The 19,349-nt window shown below is 36.5% G+C and overlaps 1 protein-coding gene and 1 pseudogene across 2 annotated transcripts; one reads left to right on the top strand and one right to left on the bottom strand.

Annotated features, from left to right (window-relative positions):
* Nucleotides 1-914: 914 nt before the first annotated feature.
* PRIM1 (DNA primase subunit 1) lies at nt 915-18,083 on the bottom strand. 2 transcript variants are annotated; one of them, XR_010021353.1, is made up of 14 exons: nt 17,928-18,083; nt 16,944-17,101; nt 12,715-12,821; nt 12,570-12,643; nt 11,660-11,796; nt 11,159-11,217; nt 10,211-10,320; nt 9,611-9,702; nt 9,140-9,281; nt 7,406-7,475; nt 6,861-6,952; nt 4,427-4,525; nt 1,963-2,256; nt 915-1,623 (listed from the first exon to the last, which is right to left on the bottom strand). XR_010021353.1 is itself a non-coding variant. In XM_063075558.1 (13 exons), exons 1-13 carry the CDS (start codon nt 18,028-18,030, stop codon nt 2,237-2,239), a joined length of 1,263 nt encoding a protein of 420 aa, XP_062931628.1. In that variant the 5' UTR covers nt 18,031-18,083; the 3' UTR covers nt 915-2,236. The 2 variants fall into 2 exon arrangements, 1 of the variants encoding a protein (XP_062931628.1); XM_063075558.1 differs by having other exon boundaries at nt 915-2,256.
* The window catches only part of LOC134391669 (cyclin-K-like), a 41,901-nt pseudogene continuing 40,580 nt past the window's right edge, over nt 18,029-19,349 (top strand).

Raw genomic sequence — 19,349 nt, 5'->3', positions numbered from 1 at the left:
ATCTATTTTCACCTCAGTTTTCTCATCTGTAAAATGGAGACAGCAGCTACTTCATATGTTAGAAAGATCAAATTAGGTAATATGTGTACATTACTTAAAGTGTTTACTTTTACTATTAAATTGTAGATAGAATTAATTTCTACCTAGCTAAATATGTGATCTGGAAGATTTTCAATGCAGTCCATGACCTTCAGAAGAAAGGGCCAGAAATAGCCAATCATCTCTTAGACAAAACGACATATTGACCATTCCAACTCCCCCCCCACCCCACCCCCCGCCCCGCCCCAGCAAGCTCACAGACTTTTTCTGGCTCTCTGTTGTGTTGACTAGCCAAGGAAGGATGTATTTTCTTTTTCTTTGGGTTTCTTTATAAATTGGCAAGTTTGGAGATGGAAGCCATTTTTGTGCCCTTTGTTTCTACAATTCTGACATATCGGTGAATTCACAAATCAGTGAGGGAAAAGGGAAGTTGATAAATAGCCTTTGTGCATGCTTCTGCTCTCTTTAGGAATCAAACATTTCTTTTCAATGCACACAATGTGTTCTGTAATTAATAATTTTATGGACCAGTATACAAGCTTTTATCCAAGGGCTTTAATATTAAAACATTAAAATACTTTAATGTTAGACATATTTACAAAACCATAATGAAAGCTTAACATCTCGTTGAAAGTGTAATACCAGTCTTTCTACTCTTGTTCTGAGTTCTACAGCTAGACTAATGAGTCTTTAGTAATTTTGTATTCAGTTTTAACTGACCCACTTTTTAGAACTTGAATATTGAATAATCTATATAGTACACAAAAGCTCAAATAATGAGGAATTTTACACAATAGCCTTTAATATTTTTTTTCTTAAAATAGAAGAAAAATGCAAAGCATTTCAATGTAATGACTACATTATAGTCTGTTAAAAGAAAAAAAGACTGTGACTATAGAGGAAAACAATGTTAAACGAAATACAAAGGGAGGGGGCCGAGCCCGTGGCGCACTCGGTAGAGTGCTGCGCTGGGAGCGCGGCGACGCTCCCGCCACGGGTTCGGATCCTACATAAGAATGACCGGTGCACTCACTGGCTGAGTGCCGGTCACAAAAAAAGACAAAAAAAAAAAAAAAAAAAAAAAAAAGAAATACAAAGGGAGGAAAATTTTCATTAAGTCACAGAAAGTACTAGCCTGACAGCTTACTTATTGTTTCTCAGAAGATAGAATGTACACTAGAACTGTTTTGTTTAGTTTGGTTATAAAACCAGGCCAGAGAAATCTGACATTTTAGAATCCATCATACAAGATCAAACATGAAAAAAACAAAACTTTTACAATTTAAGTACTTAGATATGTAAAAAGTCCTCTTTAAAAAAAAAAAAAAAAAAAGACCAGTAAGGGGATCTTAACCCTTGACTTGGTGCCGTCAGCACTACGCTCTCCCAAGTGAGCTAACTGGCCATCCCTATATATGGATCCGAACCTGTGGCCTTGGTGTTATCAGCACCACACTCTCCCAAGTGAGCCACAGGCTGGCCCAAAAAGTCCAAATGTTTTGACAAGCACAGCAGGTTTTATGTTGTCGAAGTACGTTATTTTTTCTAAGCTGCTTCTTTGCAGTAGACTATTCCAGTTGCTCTCTAAGGGAAAAATTTAGGAGTTATGATTGCAATAGTTGTAAAAAAAACTCTGTACTAGGCCCTAATATTGTCAATCTAGTAACTCATACCTTCTGAATTGAAGTTTTGGTAGGCTTAGATGCCCAGTTTAAAATGATTTTAAAAATATGGGCAGTGGGGTGTGGCCTAACCAATAAAAATATTAGGAAGCAAAATTAGGAAGTAACTAAATATATACTCCAGCTACAATTAACTTAAATGTCTAAGACTTAAAAGGACAAAGCCCTCATTCATCCAGAAATATGGAAGTTGTATCCAGTGAGCTGAGATGAAAATCTTGGGCATACTGTGCTCACTTACCTCTATAAATGGCAGCTGGTAGAACTGAGTATCAGAATTCTTAGAATTATCTTTGTATAATATTAAATTTCAAAAAATTATCTACAGTTCACTTATTCTTCCCTTTATTGCTTCTTCCAGGAACCTTGACATTCTCCTTTGGTAGTCTCATGAAGTCTTTTTAACATAAATTATTTCTTGAGAAATGGAAATTTTACTTTGATGGCTCTTGAGGTATTTGATACTTGATTGAAGACACAAGATATCCACATTAGTTTGAGGGGAGTTGTTATGTTCAGAAATCTTTTTGTAAATCTAAAATACAATAGAAACAAAGCAAAACAAGAAAAGAATAACAAAGAAAATAGAGTAGATTTTTATCAAAGAATAGCAAATGAAAACAAAAAGTCCACTTATTTTCACGTTCTGATTTGCTTAATGCTTCCACTAAATTCACATCATGCATAAAGATTTGCTTTCACATTTGCTGAAGCCCACATTATAGGCTGAGCTAGTAGGAACAATACAAAGGACTTAATACGGCCAGTTGGATGGCAGCTTCAACGAAGCTTTCCAAGTTCAGAGTCATCATTGTTCATTCAAAAAGAACATATTTGAGTGTCTACAATGAGTAGAGCATTACCTTAGCCACAATTCCTTAAACCATCACATGCTGTTTTCTTTTTTTCTTTTTGGTGGCTGGCCAGCACAGGGATTGAGCCCTGTTCCTGGTGTTATCAGCATCACACTCTAACCAACTGAGGTAACTGGCCAGCCCAACCATCACATATTTAATTAAAAAATGAAGTGGAGGGCCGAGCCCGTGGCGCACTCGGGATAGTGCGGCGCTGGGAGCGCAGCGACGCTCCCGCCGCGGGTTCGGATCCTATATAGGAATGGCCGGTGCACTCACTGGCTGAGTACCGGTCACGAAAAAGACAAAAAAAAAAAAAAAAAAAATGAAGTGGAGAGGAAGTCTGTATTTCTATAACATTGCCACAGTTTTCTAGGGTATCCATTAATCTCTTGAATAATATTCACTCTGATGATTTTTTTCCTATTGCTCAGGTCTCTCCTATTGAAAGAACATTTGACACTGCTATCCTCTTGCACCTCCTTTTAGTTACTATATCCAACAGGATTTTATGTTCCCTACTGCTTTTGACTCTTGATAATTTCCTTGAAACTGTCCTTTCCATTGGCTTCTATAACCATTTCCCTTTCATCTTCTCTCTACTTCTAAATCATTACCAAGTCTCAGGGATGGTTTCAGTATTTGTACCTTTCAGAGATCTCCAACGCTATTGTCCTAATGGCAATAGCCCAGCTGGCCTCTTGGGCTCTATTCTAACCCCTCTGCCTCTCCCCAGATTTATCTTTCTAGATACAGCTACAAATCATGGCACTCCCTTCCTCAGAAACCTTTAATAGCCTCCCTTTTTCTATTGAATTAAGCCCAAACTTCTAAGTCTGGAATTCAAGGCCATATATACTTTGGCTTCAGCCTACTTCATCAGATTTATATCTCATCACTTCCAGACACTTTTTTTTTTCAGATTAGCTGTACTGCTTGATGGCCTCCAGAGTGACCTGATATATTCCTGACTTTATGCCTTTGCTCTTATTGTTCCTTTAAGAATGAACAACCCTTCTCTCTTTTTCATCCTTGTCCCTTATTTCATGAAATCTCTACTTGTGGAAATCCTACTCATACTTCAAGGCATGGTATGTTGGCATTGGGGATTAGAAATCTTTAGCAGCTCAGTGAAAGGAATTCAGATACCACCCTTTTCATATGAAATCTCAGATTCAATCAGATGAGATCTCTCTCTCTCTCTTTTTTTAAAAAGATGACCAGTAAGGGGATCTTAACCCTTGACTTGTTGTTGTCAGCACCACACTCTCCAAAGTGAGCCAACTGGCCATCCCTATATAGGGATCTGAACCCATGGCCTTGGTGTTATCAGCACCACACTCTCCCAAGTGAGCCACAGGCTGGCCCTGAGATCTCTTTCTTAACATTTTGTACTTCTTTGTTTTTTTTTTTTTTTTTTTGTCGTTTTTTCGTGACCGGCACTCAGCCAGTGAGTGCACCGGTCAGTCCTATATAGGATCCGAACCCGCGGCGGGAGCGTCGCCGCGCTGCCAGCGCAGCACTCTACCAAGTGCGCCACGGGCTCGGCCCTGTACTTCTTTGTTTTGTACTAAGTTAGTATTTCTTAAAAGCAAGGAGGTATGGTATGGAATTCATCTTTGTACAATTCACCTCTATTTATCTCATAGTACCTGACACTTAGAACATGTTAAATATATATGCTGAATTGAATTAAGGAACCCCAATTTTCAAAAACATTAAAGATAGTAAGATAAATCAGTCAATTTTGTAGGAGGGAAAGATTAGAGCTCAGAAATTGCTCATTTGCTCCATGCTTTAAACTGCTCATACTAACATCTAACTAGATAAAAGGGAAAGGCACAGTCTTACCACTCTTCTTGAGAAGTTTTCCTTTTTGGGATCTATCCAGGTTTTCAAGAAACTGTTCAAAAACTTTCACATAAGGTGCTAGACCAGTCTTCTTATAATCTAAATTATGAAGATTGTACATTATAATTAGCATGTTGGCAGCAAGAACAACATGAAAATATAATTTTAAATTTCTTTCAAGAATCTTCTAGCATAGTGCTGTCCAATAGAAATATGAGAAGCATATGTACTTTTAAATACTCTAGCAGTTGGACAGTAGTCTAGGTGAAATTAATTTTAATATTTTATTTAACTAATATCTAAAATATTATTTCAACATGAAAAATTGAGTACTGTACATGCTCTTACATACAAGTCTTTGAAATCTAGTCTGTACTTTATACTTAAAGTACATCTCAGTTCAGGTGCTATATTATAATCAGAAATACTTGATCTATATTTAGATTTAAATGATAAAATATCCAGTTGAAAAAGTAGATTCACATACCCAAGTTCTTCAAACATACTTAAAAATTTTCCAGTAATTTATTATCAGTTTTAAAATTTAAGTTAATTAAAATTAAATTAAAAAATTTTCATTTCTTTAGTTATACTAGCCACATTTCAAGTGCTTAATAGCCACATCTAGCTACTGTATTGGATAGTGCTGCTCTAAAACATCCACATGTACACATATCTCTACTATGGTAGTTAAGCTTTCTAGTATTAGACCAACATAATCTATTACTATGTGTTAAGTCCCATTTAACATTCCTGTCTTAGGAAATTCTGGCTTCAATAATAAATAGTTTTACTAAAGGCAAAACTTTAAAAATGTGAAGCCAGACCATGCCTTCTGGAGACAATCATAAGTTTATAGTCAAACCACATTAAGTACAAGTATTCTTTGACTTATGAAGTAGTGTTAAAAATATATACAACAAGCCTGGCCAATTAGCTCAGTTGGTTAGAATGCCATGTTATAACACCAAGGTACCAACGTCATGGGGTTGGATCCCCATACTGGCCAGCCGCTCAAAAAGAAAAGTACACGACAAAAATTTGAATATACAATTTTATTCATCCACTCAATTACACAATCTATAATTAATACCCAACAGGGGAAAAATCTGATTGAGAACAAGAAAAGGGTTTAACACGAGATTTGAGTTTTAGTATTAAGCAATGTCTGCATGGAATTAAGTGTTCTCATAAGAAGAGTAAGAAAAACTATACTCTTAAAAAATATTTAGTAAATATTTTGACTTACTTGGGACTAGCAAAGAAAACTTGAGAGCATTAAGGATGGATATCTGAACTATGGCAATTATGATAATACTTTATAATTTTGTTCTAAACTTATATGTCATGAATTTTCATATAATGAATAAACTTATACCAAAGAAATAGCTTACTTTGGTTACTTTGAACTTTTAATTCAAGAGTGTAAGCTCCTTGGATGATGGTCTATATATTTGTTTCATCATTTGGAATACATAATAGGTGCTCAATACTTATTTAAACAAATATTTACTGACTGCCTATTATATATTAAGTGCTATGCTAAATTTTTAAAAAGTATAAAAATTTTATAGTTTAAAAAAACTTTAAATCTTCCTTCTTCCATTAGTAGGAAGATTTAGAAATTCCTTAGCTCCTTCACATTCTTTAATATACAATTAAATCAACAGTTTAAATATGTTCTTACCATAAAACTTAACAGGATCCATCAAAAACAAAGAACAAAAGTACTGCATATATAGTATGTATTAATAAATAGCTGTTGAATCTAAGAGACTGAGATTCAGTCAACACCAATTATCAACACCAATTGACAATTTTATCTTACAGATCCTAGCATTTATTTTATTTTATTTTTTGGTAGCTGGTTGGTATGGGGATCCAATCCCCTGACCTTGGTGTTATCAACAGCACGCCTCTAACCAACTGAGTACCAACTGAGTAACTGGCCAAACTGATCCCAGCATTTAGAAGTTGTTTAGTAAATGTCTGCTGAATCAAATTGGATTCAATAACAACACATGAAAACTGATAAAGGACAGAAACATTGCTATAACATTATTTGTTACCAAGCTGGTTTCAGGATAAACACTGACCCATTCTGAGCTGAATCCAAGGAGAATTAATTACTGGAGTGACAGATAGATACCTATATAAAAAGTTCATATTTAAGTGAAGCTTCAACATACTAGTTGAGCATCCCTAATCCGAAAACCAAAATCTGAAATGCTCCAAAATCCAAAGCTTTCTGAGCACCAAAATGATGCTCAAAGGAAAAGCTCATTGGACCATCTTGGATTTCAAATTTTTGGATTAGGGACGTTCAACTGGTATGTATTATGCAAATATTACAAAATTCGAAAACATCCAAAATCTGAAGTACTTCTGGTTCCAAGCATTTCAGATAAGGGATACTTAATCTGTATTGACCTACCTCTGGTTTTGTGTTTGATATCAGATTCAGCTTCATTGTCCTCTTTTCCCTCTTCATTAGTAGAAATGGCATCCAATTCATGGCAGACGGAGCTATAAGTAACAGAATAAGAGAATTTTAAAGTTGCTTCCAGGTAAACATTAACCCAGTGTATGATAGCACATAAATCCCATGAGGTTTTCTGTGAAAAACTTATGTGGCCAACAAAATTAGGGATATTCTAAAAACCATGATCTCTTCGAGTTTTCATGCATATTATCATATTAAAGGCTGGGAAATCTTGTAGTAAAAAAGCTTTTAACCTTTTTAAGTCAGAATTTACCAATCTTACTTGACTGTAAAATCTTTTTCTTGCATAACAGTAGCTGAAAAACTTGTATTATTCTATTAGAGCATCATCATTTAACTTTAAAACCAAGTATCTCCACAACAAATAGGTATACCATTGACATGCAGCTACCTAAGAAGGGATCTAATCCAATCTACCTCCAATTCAGAAAAACAATCACAAACAAATACAGAGTGATCATTGATCTGGAATGTACCTTATGGTTGGAACAGTAAATGGGTCAAACTGATCCACTTTCTGTAAATCAATAGGCACAGAAATGCGACCTGTAAGAGCCAAAAGTTATAAACTGATGATTGTGTAATACAAATCATTATAGATTGTTTCCTACAAGGTATTTTTGGTTAAGTTTTTTATCTAACGCTTAGACAAAGGCTTAGACTTATCTGTTAAGAACAACACTTAGAAATATAAGTTAAAGTACTTTCACATTAGCTTTGCCTTTTATTTCTCCTAAAGAAACAACAAAAAAACAGGTGAGAAGACTTTAAGCTATTTCCCAGTTGCTCTTATCTCAACTTCTATTTCTATATTTAGAAATAAAATGTTTCTATTCCATATTTAAGTTCACAACAGACTCAAATTTAGTGAGTCCTGAAAATGGAACAAAATAGATGGAAATAGTTCATTACACTGGTTTGGTTTATTTGCAAAGATCAAAACAGACACCTATATATTAGACATCTTTAGAAAGTATTTTGGAAATAAAATAGACAATGTTATCCTGCCTTTTTATAATATCCATACCTGGTACACCACATAAAATTCATCACATTTCAAAAGTAACACAAAGTAAAGAATCCCAGGTGAGTAACAAGTAAAATAATTAAGGGAATTGGCAATTGCTATTTGAAGACAGAGTAAAACAACTGCAGGTAATTAATATGAGAGGGAAAAGGATATAATCAAAATGTATGCATTTATGAATGAACATAATTATTTACCCAAACCTTGAATATTAGAATGAGGGGATACCTACTCAGGCTTTAGAATTAAGCTTAAAAGAAATAAGAAATATTAAACTCATTACCAAAAGAAGCTAAAAACATGTAGCTGACAGGTTTGACATACCTTTATATATGTGTTACATATATGTATAATACATATATACATATATGTATAATACACATATAATACATATAAAAATGTATGAGCTGCAGAATCATTGTAGATTATTGAATGAAACTAGGCAGTTTGGAAGAATTAAATGTGTGCCGGACACTTTTCTAAGTGTATACCTTCAGGATAACCCATTGAGGTAGATACTATTATTATCACCATTTTACAGATGAGAAAACTGAGGCACTCAAAGGTTAATTTGCCTAAGGTCCCACAGTAAGTGGCAGAGTTGGACTGTTGACACTAAAGAGGACAGCTATATACTTCTCTATTATGTCCCTTGGTTGGATGGAGCAAAGCTTTATGCTAATATAGCCAATTTTATATCTACTTTAAAGTCAGTTTCAGTCCATCAAATTTTATCTAAGAGAAATGTGAAAGAGTAAAGCTAAAACTAATGAAAAAACACTGAGGGAGGAAGCATATTGGAAAAGCAAAGAACTTTGAGTGTTAAGAACTGAACTCTGCTAGTGCTGACAAGACTTTGGACAAGTCACTTTAACCTCTTGGGCCATCGTTTCCTCATCTGTACAATGAGAGCTGTTGTCCCGTGATTTTGAAGGTCCTCTCCAACTCTAATTCTAATTCTAACTCCGAACTTCAGAAAACCAACTGAAAAACAGTTACGTAGTGGAAACTCATCTGGGAGCTACTTAAAGATGTAAAAAAATAAATTTGGTATTAGCTGGCAGAGCAAATCTTCAACCTTTAAAATCAAAGACATTATATGAATTCATATCTAATGACCTGCTTGCTAAAACAAAAAATACTCATTTTTCTTTTAGTTTTCCTTACTTTCTTTACATAGTACCTGTTTTAGGATGAACACTAAATGGGCTCTTCAGTAAATGATTGATTCCTTTGCTAACATTGATATCCAGCCGTGGAAAACAGTATTGGAGCATAATCTCCCACTCTATCCAAGGTCCACATTTGTCATTTTTGATGTTATTCTAAAAGCAAATGCAAGGCCAGCATGAGGATCAGTAGAGACTTTTGAGGATTTCTTTAAAGAAGGTTAAAAAATGATCTCCAACCATCTTTAACTGACTAAATAAAACAATCAGAATTTAATTAAGGGCCGAGCCTGTGGCGCACTCGGTAGAGTGCGGTGCTGGGAGCCCGGCAACGCTCCCGCCGCGGTTTCGGATCCTATATAGGAATGGCCGGTGCACTCACTGGCTGAGTACCGGTTACAAAAGAGACAAAAAAAAAAAAAAAAAAAAAAGAATTTAATTAAGAATTGTATTATATTTGTAATACAGATTTCAGTGATATATACCTGACATGTGCCAACTACATTCTTCAAATGTTCCCAACGTTGAAGTGAACTGTGTGACTTTTGGAAATCTTGTTGAAGTACGTCATGAACTGGTGATGGATCATTAAGGAACATACTCATTTAGGGCATATCAATGAATAACTTAGTTTTCAGTATGTATTACTACAAGGATATCTGAAGCTTATAAATACTTAGAAAATATTTATTAATGTCCTCTAAACCACAAATGTTCAATTAAACACATATCCTTTAATAAATTTCCCTGTAAAAATACAGTGGTGATATACAGAAAGAATGCCAAAATAACTATAAGGTGTAATGTAAAGGCTTTTCTCAGTCTGCACATATTTTGATTAAACGATTCACTATTCTTTAGCCATTAATTCTAGGACTAACTTCCAAAATGAAGAAACTGATTTATGAAATGGCCCCATTTCTTATTGTATTTCAGAATACAGACACAAATAGGAAGAAATACAGGATATATTTTGTGTAAAAAAGATTAAACTTATAAGTATATAAGAATATACAAGCAGAACACATTTATCATGTCACAGGTTGATACAACTAACTCATAGAAATGGTCTTAGGAAAGGATATTTTCAGGAACAAGGGCTAAAATTTTATCCCAGCTTTCTTTATTTTCAAGAATATCTTGGTCAACCAAGGCATACTTTTCAAAGTATTTTTTTATTATGTTTATAGATCTTCTGTAGGAACAGCAATAACAAGAAAGTCCCAACACCATTAGCAACACATATGCCACATAGTTACTGTCATTGGATGGGAGGCTACTGCTTATTCACTGAATTTCTAGAACTTAACTAGGTAAAATGGGAATCTCTTTCCAGGGTTTGAGAATTAAATGAGACACTTTTAAGGGACAGAAAGCAACCAACCCAGGACAACATATCAGTAGTACTACGTGGGATACAGTCTACAGTTTCTACCCTGAATTGCTTGTTTTAACATCTCAACAATTATATAATGCTTGCAGTTTGCAAATATACTTCACATCTACTGTTTCATTTAATCTTTGCCACAACTCTTACAGGTAGAGCAGATGTTATTCTCTACATCGTACAGATAAGAAAATGGAAACTCAACATTTTATCAAGTTCATAGTAAGCGGCAGAATAGGGATTCTGACTCCTCATGTAATAATGCTCTTTCCACTATCCTAGATAAACAGTGAATTCAATGGAAAGAATACGAGTTTTTGAGTCAGGCACGCCAGGACGATTCCTAAATTTAACAATTACTTCTTGTGTGATACCAAGCAAATTACATAATCTCTCTTAAACTCACTTTCCACATCTATAAATGGAGATACCATCATGTCTCTCATGAGGTTTCTGTGAAGACCAATGAGAACTGTAAGACACCTATCATAAATACTGTAGCATAAAATAGGCACTCAATTAACTGTAGCTATTATTATTACAAAATGTTACCCAGAAGTGAAAATTGATAGCAAGGTAATTCTAAAAGCACATGCAGGTAAATCGGACACAACTAAAACTGCATGGAAAGTCTTTTCCAACAGACCTGACAAAAGGGTGAATTTTTTCACTTAGGTGAACTTTTTTCTTAACATCTTGACCACCCTGAAAAACAAATCATCGAAAAAGAACTTTATATTATTTATTATAAATGAAATAATTGAAAAATTTCTTTAATGTTTTCTATTATATTTAAAATTATGTATATTCAAAGATACTGATTAAATTCTGTCAAAGTATAGAAGCTCGGATGCTATTTTATATAGTCTAAATACCTGTAACTTTCTGGGTTAACTTTACTTGACATAATCAAACTAGAAAAGTTAATTAATCTTCCCTTTGCCCCAAAGGAGGATACTTACAGCAAAATATGAAGTATCTTTAAAAATGTAGCTACCATGACTTTAAATGATCTATTGGTAAGATCATCTACTCTGGAATGTGAATGCTGTGAAAGATAGTTTACTTTTCTTTGTTACAAAACATACCAGGCTTGGGTAACATCTAATAAACAAAGAAATGTAAATTATAATTAAGAGGAACTTACCTTTACAAGACTTAAATACTCAACTATCCCAGAACGTACTGCAGAGGACAGTTTTCTAACTGATTCATCACAGACCCAACAATGAACACCTCTCCTTCCAGAATATACCCAGAGACGATGCTTAAATCCAAAGTCCTCTGAGGAGGGGAGAAATAAAAAGTTTTAAAACAAATATATAAACTTCTGATTCTTGTTTACTTCCTTAGCTTCATATTTTACCTGTTTTCCACATATATGCTCACCTTAACCATACTAAATTACTTGCAGTTTCCTGTGCCTCCCATGTTCTTGCTTTCATGTCTCTACCCATTCTGGTCTCTGCCAAGAATTTCTGTATGCCCCAAAACTTCCATCTGTCCCTGACCAATCACCATTTATCCTTAAAGACTTAGTTTAGGAATAATAAAAGAGTTAATATATTTAAAGTGTTTAGAATAATGTCTGGCACATAATAAGCCTCCTGTATAAGAGTAAGCTACTATCATCATTATTATCGTTACCTCTTCTGGGAAGCCTTTACTGACCCAATCTGTTCTCCTGTTGTTCTATATCCCCATAGCATCCTTTGCATATTACTTAACACAAATGTAATTCTCAATTTCCTTATTGGTCTCCTTCTTAGACTGTGTAACATATTTGAGATAAGAATTATCTTTTTTATTTCCCTCATCTAGAACAGTACCTAACACACAGAGTTGCTCAATAGATGACTGAATTAAAAAACAAAAATACACTGGCTTGTTCAATAGCTGTATTAAAGTTTCCACTATAACTTTATTCTGTCTTTTACTTTCCTCTCATATGTTTCAAGGAAAAATATTAGAAATTTATGAGATTTGACTATAAAATTCAGAGGGTGATATTCAGAGGAAAACAGATTCTTGCATTTGATCCCACTGATGATACTTGCCCTTCAATGCTCGGTCGATGATGTGTATGGCCATTATCATGAGGGTCCAACACTTAGAACATATATCTGCAGAACTGGAGCAAAGACATCATTACTCAATGTCAGTGATATCACCCACCCTAACAACAAGGCACATGGTGCTTACCTACAACATTTCCTCACATCGTCATAGTCTGTCATGTCAATGTCAAACACTAGTTCTTTTTCCTGAGCCTGGAAAGCTCCCAGCTTCACTGTATTGTGTTGATTGGGCTACAAATACAAAATATTGGTCAGTTTTATAAAAGCTGTATTGTTGGTAATCTGCTTATTTTCTACCCAGATGGAAAAAGTGGCCAAAGAGAAACAATGAAATTAAATAACACCAAGTCTATGTCAGGTAAAGTTCATTACTTGGGTCCCACACATCCAGAATTGATGACAGTTTTTTAACCTTTACCTACTTAAAACAAGGTTTGGTTAATATGTATCCACCATAAATATTTGTTGTTCTGCAGAAATCATAATATAGCTATTTTTAGGTTTCTGATAAGGAAAAGTACATACAAATGATGCCCTATTGCAAGATGTTTTAAGGACCTTTAACTTGCTATAGTATATACAAGTAAAGAATATATATTTACTTAAAATTTTTTAATAATTCAAAAAGATCTCCCAAATTAGTTTGAACTGAGACGTAATTATAAAGAGGCTATGGTCTACCAGGTAAAGAAGGTGAACTGAGTACAGGTATTTATTTTGCTCCCTCCAAACCCCAAAGAAATGATAGTAAAGGGTTTGTTTTTTAAAAGGCATAAGCCTCTTAAAAAAGAACCAGAGAGGATACAATACCACCACAATTATTATAACTGTATATCAGAAGGGAATGGTAACTGAGGAGAGACTCATAAAAGCTGAATCTTAAGCTGTCAGTAAGGAAAGATAAAAAGCAACTCAATTTATACCTCAGAACCCCCAAAAGGCTTAGGAAGAGGTGACAGCAGGTATCTCTGGAATAAGTAAGTGCGTATATGTGGTGGTGAAGCTGAGATTAAAAACAGGATTGGTTCAAAATTTATTTAAGAAGCAGTTAGCTTTTCAGATTCCTACACTTAAGCTGCAGAGGTAAGTGACTGCTCTTCCATTTCCCTGGCAGAAGACAAGTGAATTATTATCTAGAGAGCATAAAACAGAGGGTTTCTGGATTGGGGGCACAGCAGGCATAGTTGAAAAAGGGTATATTGTACAGTTATTAGGGTAGACAATTGTATGTAGAATGTTGAGTCCCAGCCCTTTCTCTCCATTTTTATACCCTTCCACTGCCAACCCAGGAAGGAGACTGGAAGAGTCCCCTCTGAAGAACCTGACCAGATGTGCCAGGCACCATTCCAGGCTCTATAGATAGATCAGTGATCAAAACAAAGATCTCTGCGCTAGTGAAGTTTTCATTCTAGCAAAGATCTAGAGAAACTGACACCAGAGATTCCCTAATAAGGCCCAGCCAGATCACCCAGCAGTAAAGAAATCTCAGCCATGTGTACGGAGATTTCAATCAGCTTTTTGGTACTCCATTCTTAAACATAAGCAACAAGCAAAAATACACCAGACGTGTGAGGAAAGCCTCTAATATGAAAGAGAAGGGGAAAAAAGCAAGTTAGAGAAAACAGACTGTGCAACAGAAAAACTATCATTGATATCCTCAGAGAGATAAGACATATGAATGAAAAATTGCAGAATGTTCTAAAAAAAAAGCTCTTGGAAAGTAAAATATAATAGCAGATATGAGAACCTCTGAGGAAATTCCCCAAAAAGTACAGCAAAAAGACAGATGAAAAATAGTAGGAAAAGAAAATAGATTTAGATCAGTTCAAAAAGACCCAACATCTGATTTTAGGATTTCTAGAGAGACCAAAGAAAATATGTCAGAAAAATTATGTTAAAAAAAAAAAAGATTGTAAAAATCAGTAAAAACTGATTACATTGTATAATGACAAATACAGTAATTATCCTGATTTGAGCATCACATATTGCACACAGGTATTGATATTCAACACTGTACCCCACAGATATGTAAAATAAATTGTTTCGGGGGGGGGGGAAGGGAAAATTTCCCAGAACTGAAGGACATGAGTTCATTATCATAAGGGCCCATCAAGTATCTAGTTCAACAGATGAAAAAAGATCCATACTAAGACACAACATGGTGATATTTTAGAACCTTAGGGACAGAGGGGATAGAAAGAAAATCCTAAGAGCTTCCAGGTGCAACAAGAATCAGAATGGCAGTAGTGGCTGGCCAGTTAGTTCAGTTGGTTAGAATGCAATGTTATAACACCAAGGTCAAGGGTTTGAATCCCTGTACCCCCCAGCTGACAAAAAAAAAAAAAAAAAAGAAAAAGAAAAAGAAAAAAGAAAAAAAGAATGGCATTAGTCTTAACAGCAACACTGGAAACTAGAAGATAATGTAGCACTGTCTTCTCTTCAAAATTCTAAGGAAAAATGATTCCCAACTCAACCATCGGTCAAGTATAAAGATAAAATAGAGACATTTTCCAGAAACATAAGGTATCAACAATTTTGTTTTTCCATGTACTTTTTCTCAAGAAGCTTCTGGAGGATGTGCTCCACCAAAACAAGGGAGTAAACCAACAAAGAGGAAGACATGGGATGTAGACAACAGGGGATCTGGCATTAGCAGAGAGGTGAAAGGAAATCAGAGTGATTAGTTATCCTTCAGGCTTAGCGAGCAATCAGTTCAGACTGACGATCAGAGAAAGGAGAAATTTCTTCAAGATGAAATCAACAGACTTCCTAATGGGTCTGAATATGTTGGAAGACTCAGACAAGTGGCAAAGAGTTTGAGGTTGAATTAGTGATCTAACACTAATTTTATTTTAATAAAAATTATATTAGGAGCATGTGGGAATGGGAAGGTTGTATGTGTGGTGAGAGCTACATCCTCATCTGCCAGAGTGGAAAGTCAAGCTTAATAGAAGTACTTGATTTTGTAAACTATGTGTACATTTAACTCATAAAAGTCACAAAACAAAACACAAAAAGAAAAAACGGTCTATAGATGCTTCTGACTTGACCCAATTTAAAAGACTTTTTTCTCCCTTTACTATTAGGGTGAAGGAAGTAGAGTGACAATCTGACCCTTTTTTAGAGTTTCATCCTCAGTTTTATTCTTAACCACTAAAGAGGAGTAAATTGCTCCAAAGCATTTTTCTTGCCTGCCTTTTCTTAACTATTCTTCTCCCCTTACCCTTATGATGGAAGACAAGTCTGGGATTTAGAATCAGAAAATCTGGATTCAAGTCCCAGCTCTATCATTTAGAAATTGTGTGATCTTAAGCAAACTATTTAAGTTCTCTGGGCCTGTTTTTTCCTTTATAAAAACAATGACGATTAGCATGAGAAACAAGTTTATAACACATGAAAATCTTCATACAAAAGCTATTATCCCATGTGTGTATTCTCCCAATCCCCCACTGTGTGTATTTTTGAGGGGAAGAAGAGCAATTTTGGTTTGTTCATTCATTCAACAAGTATTTGCGGTGTACTCTCTCTGCCAGGTGCTATTGTAGGCGCTTATGATTTACCAGTGGCAGGGGGTGGGAGGAGTGGCAGGTTGTATTAGGCCTCATTGAGAAGGTGCTAGTTGAGTAAAGACTTGAAGGAGGTCAGGGAATGAATCATGTAGATATCTGGGGAAATGGGTTCTAGGCAGTGGAAACAGCTTGAGCAAGGGCCAGAGTGGCAGGAGTGGAGTGAGGGGAAAAGAAGGGATTTTAGTCTGAATGAAATGGGGAGTGACCAGAGAATGGTTTTGAGCAGAGGAATCACAGAATTTGAGTTGTTTTAAAAGGATCACTGGATGCTGTGCTGAGAATGGAGTCTAGAGTCTACAGGAACAAACTGTTGGGAGGTTTTTACAGTAATTCAGATGAGAGATGATGATGGTGGTAGCACTGATAGTAATGGTTGGATTTTAGATATATATTATATTAGAGCCAAAGGGATTTTCTAATGGAACAGGTATGGGAGCATGAGAAAAAGAGAGGAAACAAGAATGACCGTAACGTTGGGAGAGAATGTAATTCTCTTTTATTTCCCTCCCTTAAACCATGCTAACTTCCTCATTTAATCTTTTGGACAGATACTCAATTTTTTCTCCTAGTGAGAATGCAACCAACTCACTTCCAAATGATTTTGTCGGTAACAAAGAGTGTCAAAGAACAAAAATTACAATCTACTTGTAAAAACAGTTAAAACGTGTGGCTCTTCAACTAGAATAAACTCTAAAAATTTAATCTGAAAACGTTGAGTGCATCAATCCATTCTTGGTTTACAAAACGAAACAAAATACATTAAAAAAAAAAAAAGATTTCTTACTCTGTGGGAATATACCGCGCCTATATCAATCTTGTATGGATTCATTTTCTGCATCTCCTTTTCTAGATCACTCTGGTTATCGAAGGATTGGTAGCGAATGTATATATCATCTTTCAAAGTGAATGAAAACTCGCGGTGTTGAAAGTAATTCTTTACCACTGCAAAACAAGTGTACATTTAAAAGTTAATACGGCACTTTATTCAGCTCAGAGCATTATAACATTAACCAATGAGAAAATATTTTTAATGAGCTTCTTGTGCCCAACACCGTGCTAGATGTTACAAAAAAAAAAAAAAGGATCTAGACCCTAATTTCCTATTTTTTTTTTTTTTTTTTTTTTTGTCTTTTTCGTGACCGGCACTCAGCCAGTGAGTGCACCGGCCATTCCCATATAGGATCCGAACCCCATGCGGGAGCGTCGCCGCGCTCCCAGCGCCGCACTCTCCCGAGTGCGCCACGGGCTCGGCCCCAATTTCCTAATTTGACGGGGCTTACAATCGCTGGGGAAAAGTAAAAATGAGGGGAAAAGATGCAGAAATATTTAAATATGTAATGCCATCTCTCTCGGTGGAGGTGGGCACTAATAAATTCAGCTGCGAGGAATAAAGTATCTCTTCACTTCTGGGAGAGGATCCTACGTCCCTGATGCAGATCACGCCTCTGTAGCTTCAAGCAACCACCTAGTAACCCCCTTGGCACCGCGGCAGGTAACTGGGACACCTGAAGTAAACCCGAACGCGTAGAAGTTAAAAGTAGCGGCTCTGTTTTTACCGTGTAGCCGCAGGCTGGTCATTACTCGTGGATCCTCTCTTATCCCATTTACACCTCAGAGGTGGTGGGGCGAGCTCTAGACAGTGCGAGAAGGCGCCCGGCACTGTGGCCGGCGCACGAAGGACTTCATGTTGTCATTCTAAGGCCACCCCGCCCGGAACCTCTCTCACTCCGTGCCGTACCACGGCCGCACCACTACCCACCCCGCTCACCTCCGCCATAGTTGAGCCAGCGATAGTACTGGGCGTAGGGAAAGAGCCTCCGGTAATAAAGTTTAAGCAGCTCGGGCAGCTCGGCGGGGTCAAACATCTCCATGGAGGCGGAACTCGACCCAAGAAGGATGAGTGACCGCAAGAATTGGCGGGAACTGCCCCGCCGGAGCTTCCACCACTGCGCAGGCGTGTTGTGGCGCGGCCCGACGTCTGCCGAGGCCACCGGGAATTGTAGTTCGCATTTTGGGTTGGTCGGGGCTGCGCAAGCCGCATCCTCCCCTGGACTTTTTAATGGCGGCTTGTTAACTTCTTTCTTCCTAGGAACTGACTTCTTTGGATTCTTCAGAAGTCCGCTATTTAAATTCCAGAACCCCTAAGGAGGGCAACACTTTAAGGAGCTAAGACTTAGGGGGAGAAAGCAAAGGAAGTTACATTTATTGAGTTCCTACTATATACTTGCTATGGTCTGAATGTCTGCATCCTCCAAAATTCCTACGTTGTAACCTAATCGCCAATGTGATGGTATTAGAAGGTCTCTGCCCTCATGAGTGGGATTAGCACTCTTATAAAAGAGGCCCCAGAGAGCTGCCTTCACCTTTTACCACGTGAAGGCAGCTAGAAGGTGCCATCTACGAACCAGAAAACAGGCCCTAACTAGATACTGAATCTGCTGGCATTTTGATCCGGGACTCCCAGCCTCCAGAACTGTGAGAAATAAATTTCTGTTATTTAAAGCCATCTAGTTTATGGTATTTTGTTATAGCAGTCCTGAATGGACTAAGACAGTGCTCATTTTACTTAATATTAGTTTTCTTATCAGGAAAAAGGGAATAATAATAGCCAACATTTATGTAGCTTTTGCCATGACATCAAGTACTGTTTTAAGAATTTAATAATTTAATCTTTGTAAGAACTCTATGTGGTAGGTACTAATATCTATTTTACAGGTCGGGAAATATGCAGAGAACTTAAGTTGAAGGTCAGACAGCTAGTAAGTGGGCGAAACATTAAGTGGAGAATCAGACAGCATGGCTTCAGAGTGTGTGCATTTAACCCCTAAATTACATGCTACAGGGGGTTATTGTGAGGGTTAAATGAGATAAACTAAGGAGTGTCTGAAATTCATAGTCCATAGTTTAGAACTACCCAATGTGAGAAAGCTGTTATTCCTTAAAAATGCTCTGGCATAGAGGCCAGATGCCACTGGGAGGCAGTATTGCCATTCAGTTTGTTTCCTCTCGTAATTTCATCCACTTAGGCGCAAAACCCTTTTCTCCTTTAGGCCTTATACTGCCTGGCTCTGCCATCTTCTTTAGTCTTTTTGGGTGTATCTATCAGCCCCAAGTCTCTCACCCCAAGTTCTTTGCAGACTTAGACACCTACTGAAAGAAAGTGAGCCGAGACGCCGGGTACTGATCAGGC

The sequence above is a fragment of the Cynocephalus volans genome, chromosome 12 (genome assembly GCF_027409185.1).
Source record: "Cynocephalus volans isolate mCynVol1 chromosome 12, mCynVol1.pri, whole genome shotgun sequence".
Classification (NCBI taxonomy): Eukaryota; Metazoa; Chordata; class Mammalia; order Dermoptera; family Cynocephalidae; genus Cynocephalus; species Cynocephalus volans.
This window is presented reverse-complemented; position numbering and strand designations above follow the sequence as displayed.

Coding starts and splice junctions, on each gene's coding strand:
- PRIM1 (XM_063075558.1), bottom strand. CDS start 18,030: ATGGAGATGTTTGACCCCGCCGAGCTGCCCGAGCTGCTTAAACTTTAT. Junction 10,321..11,158: donor AAAATTCACCCTTTTGTCAG/GTCTGTTGGAAA, acceptor CTGTTCCTACAG/AAGATCTATAAACATAATAA. Junction 6,953..7,405: donor TTTACTGTTCCAACCATAAG/GTACATTCCAGA, acceptor TGTTACTTATAG/CTCCGTCTGCCATGAATTGG.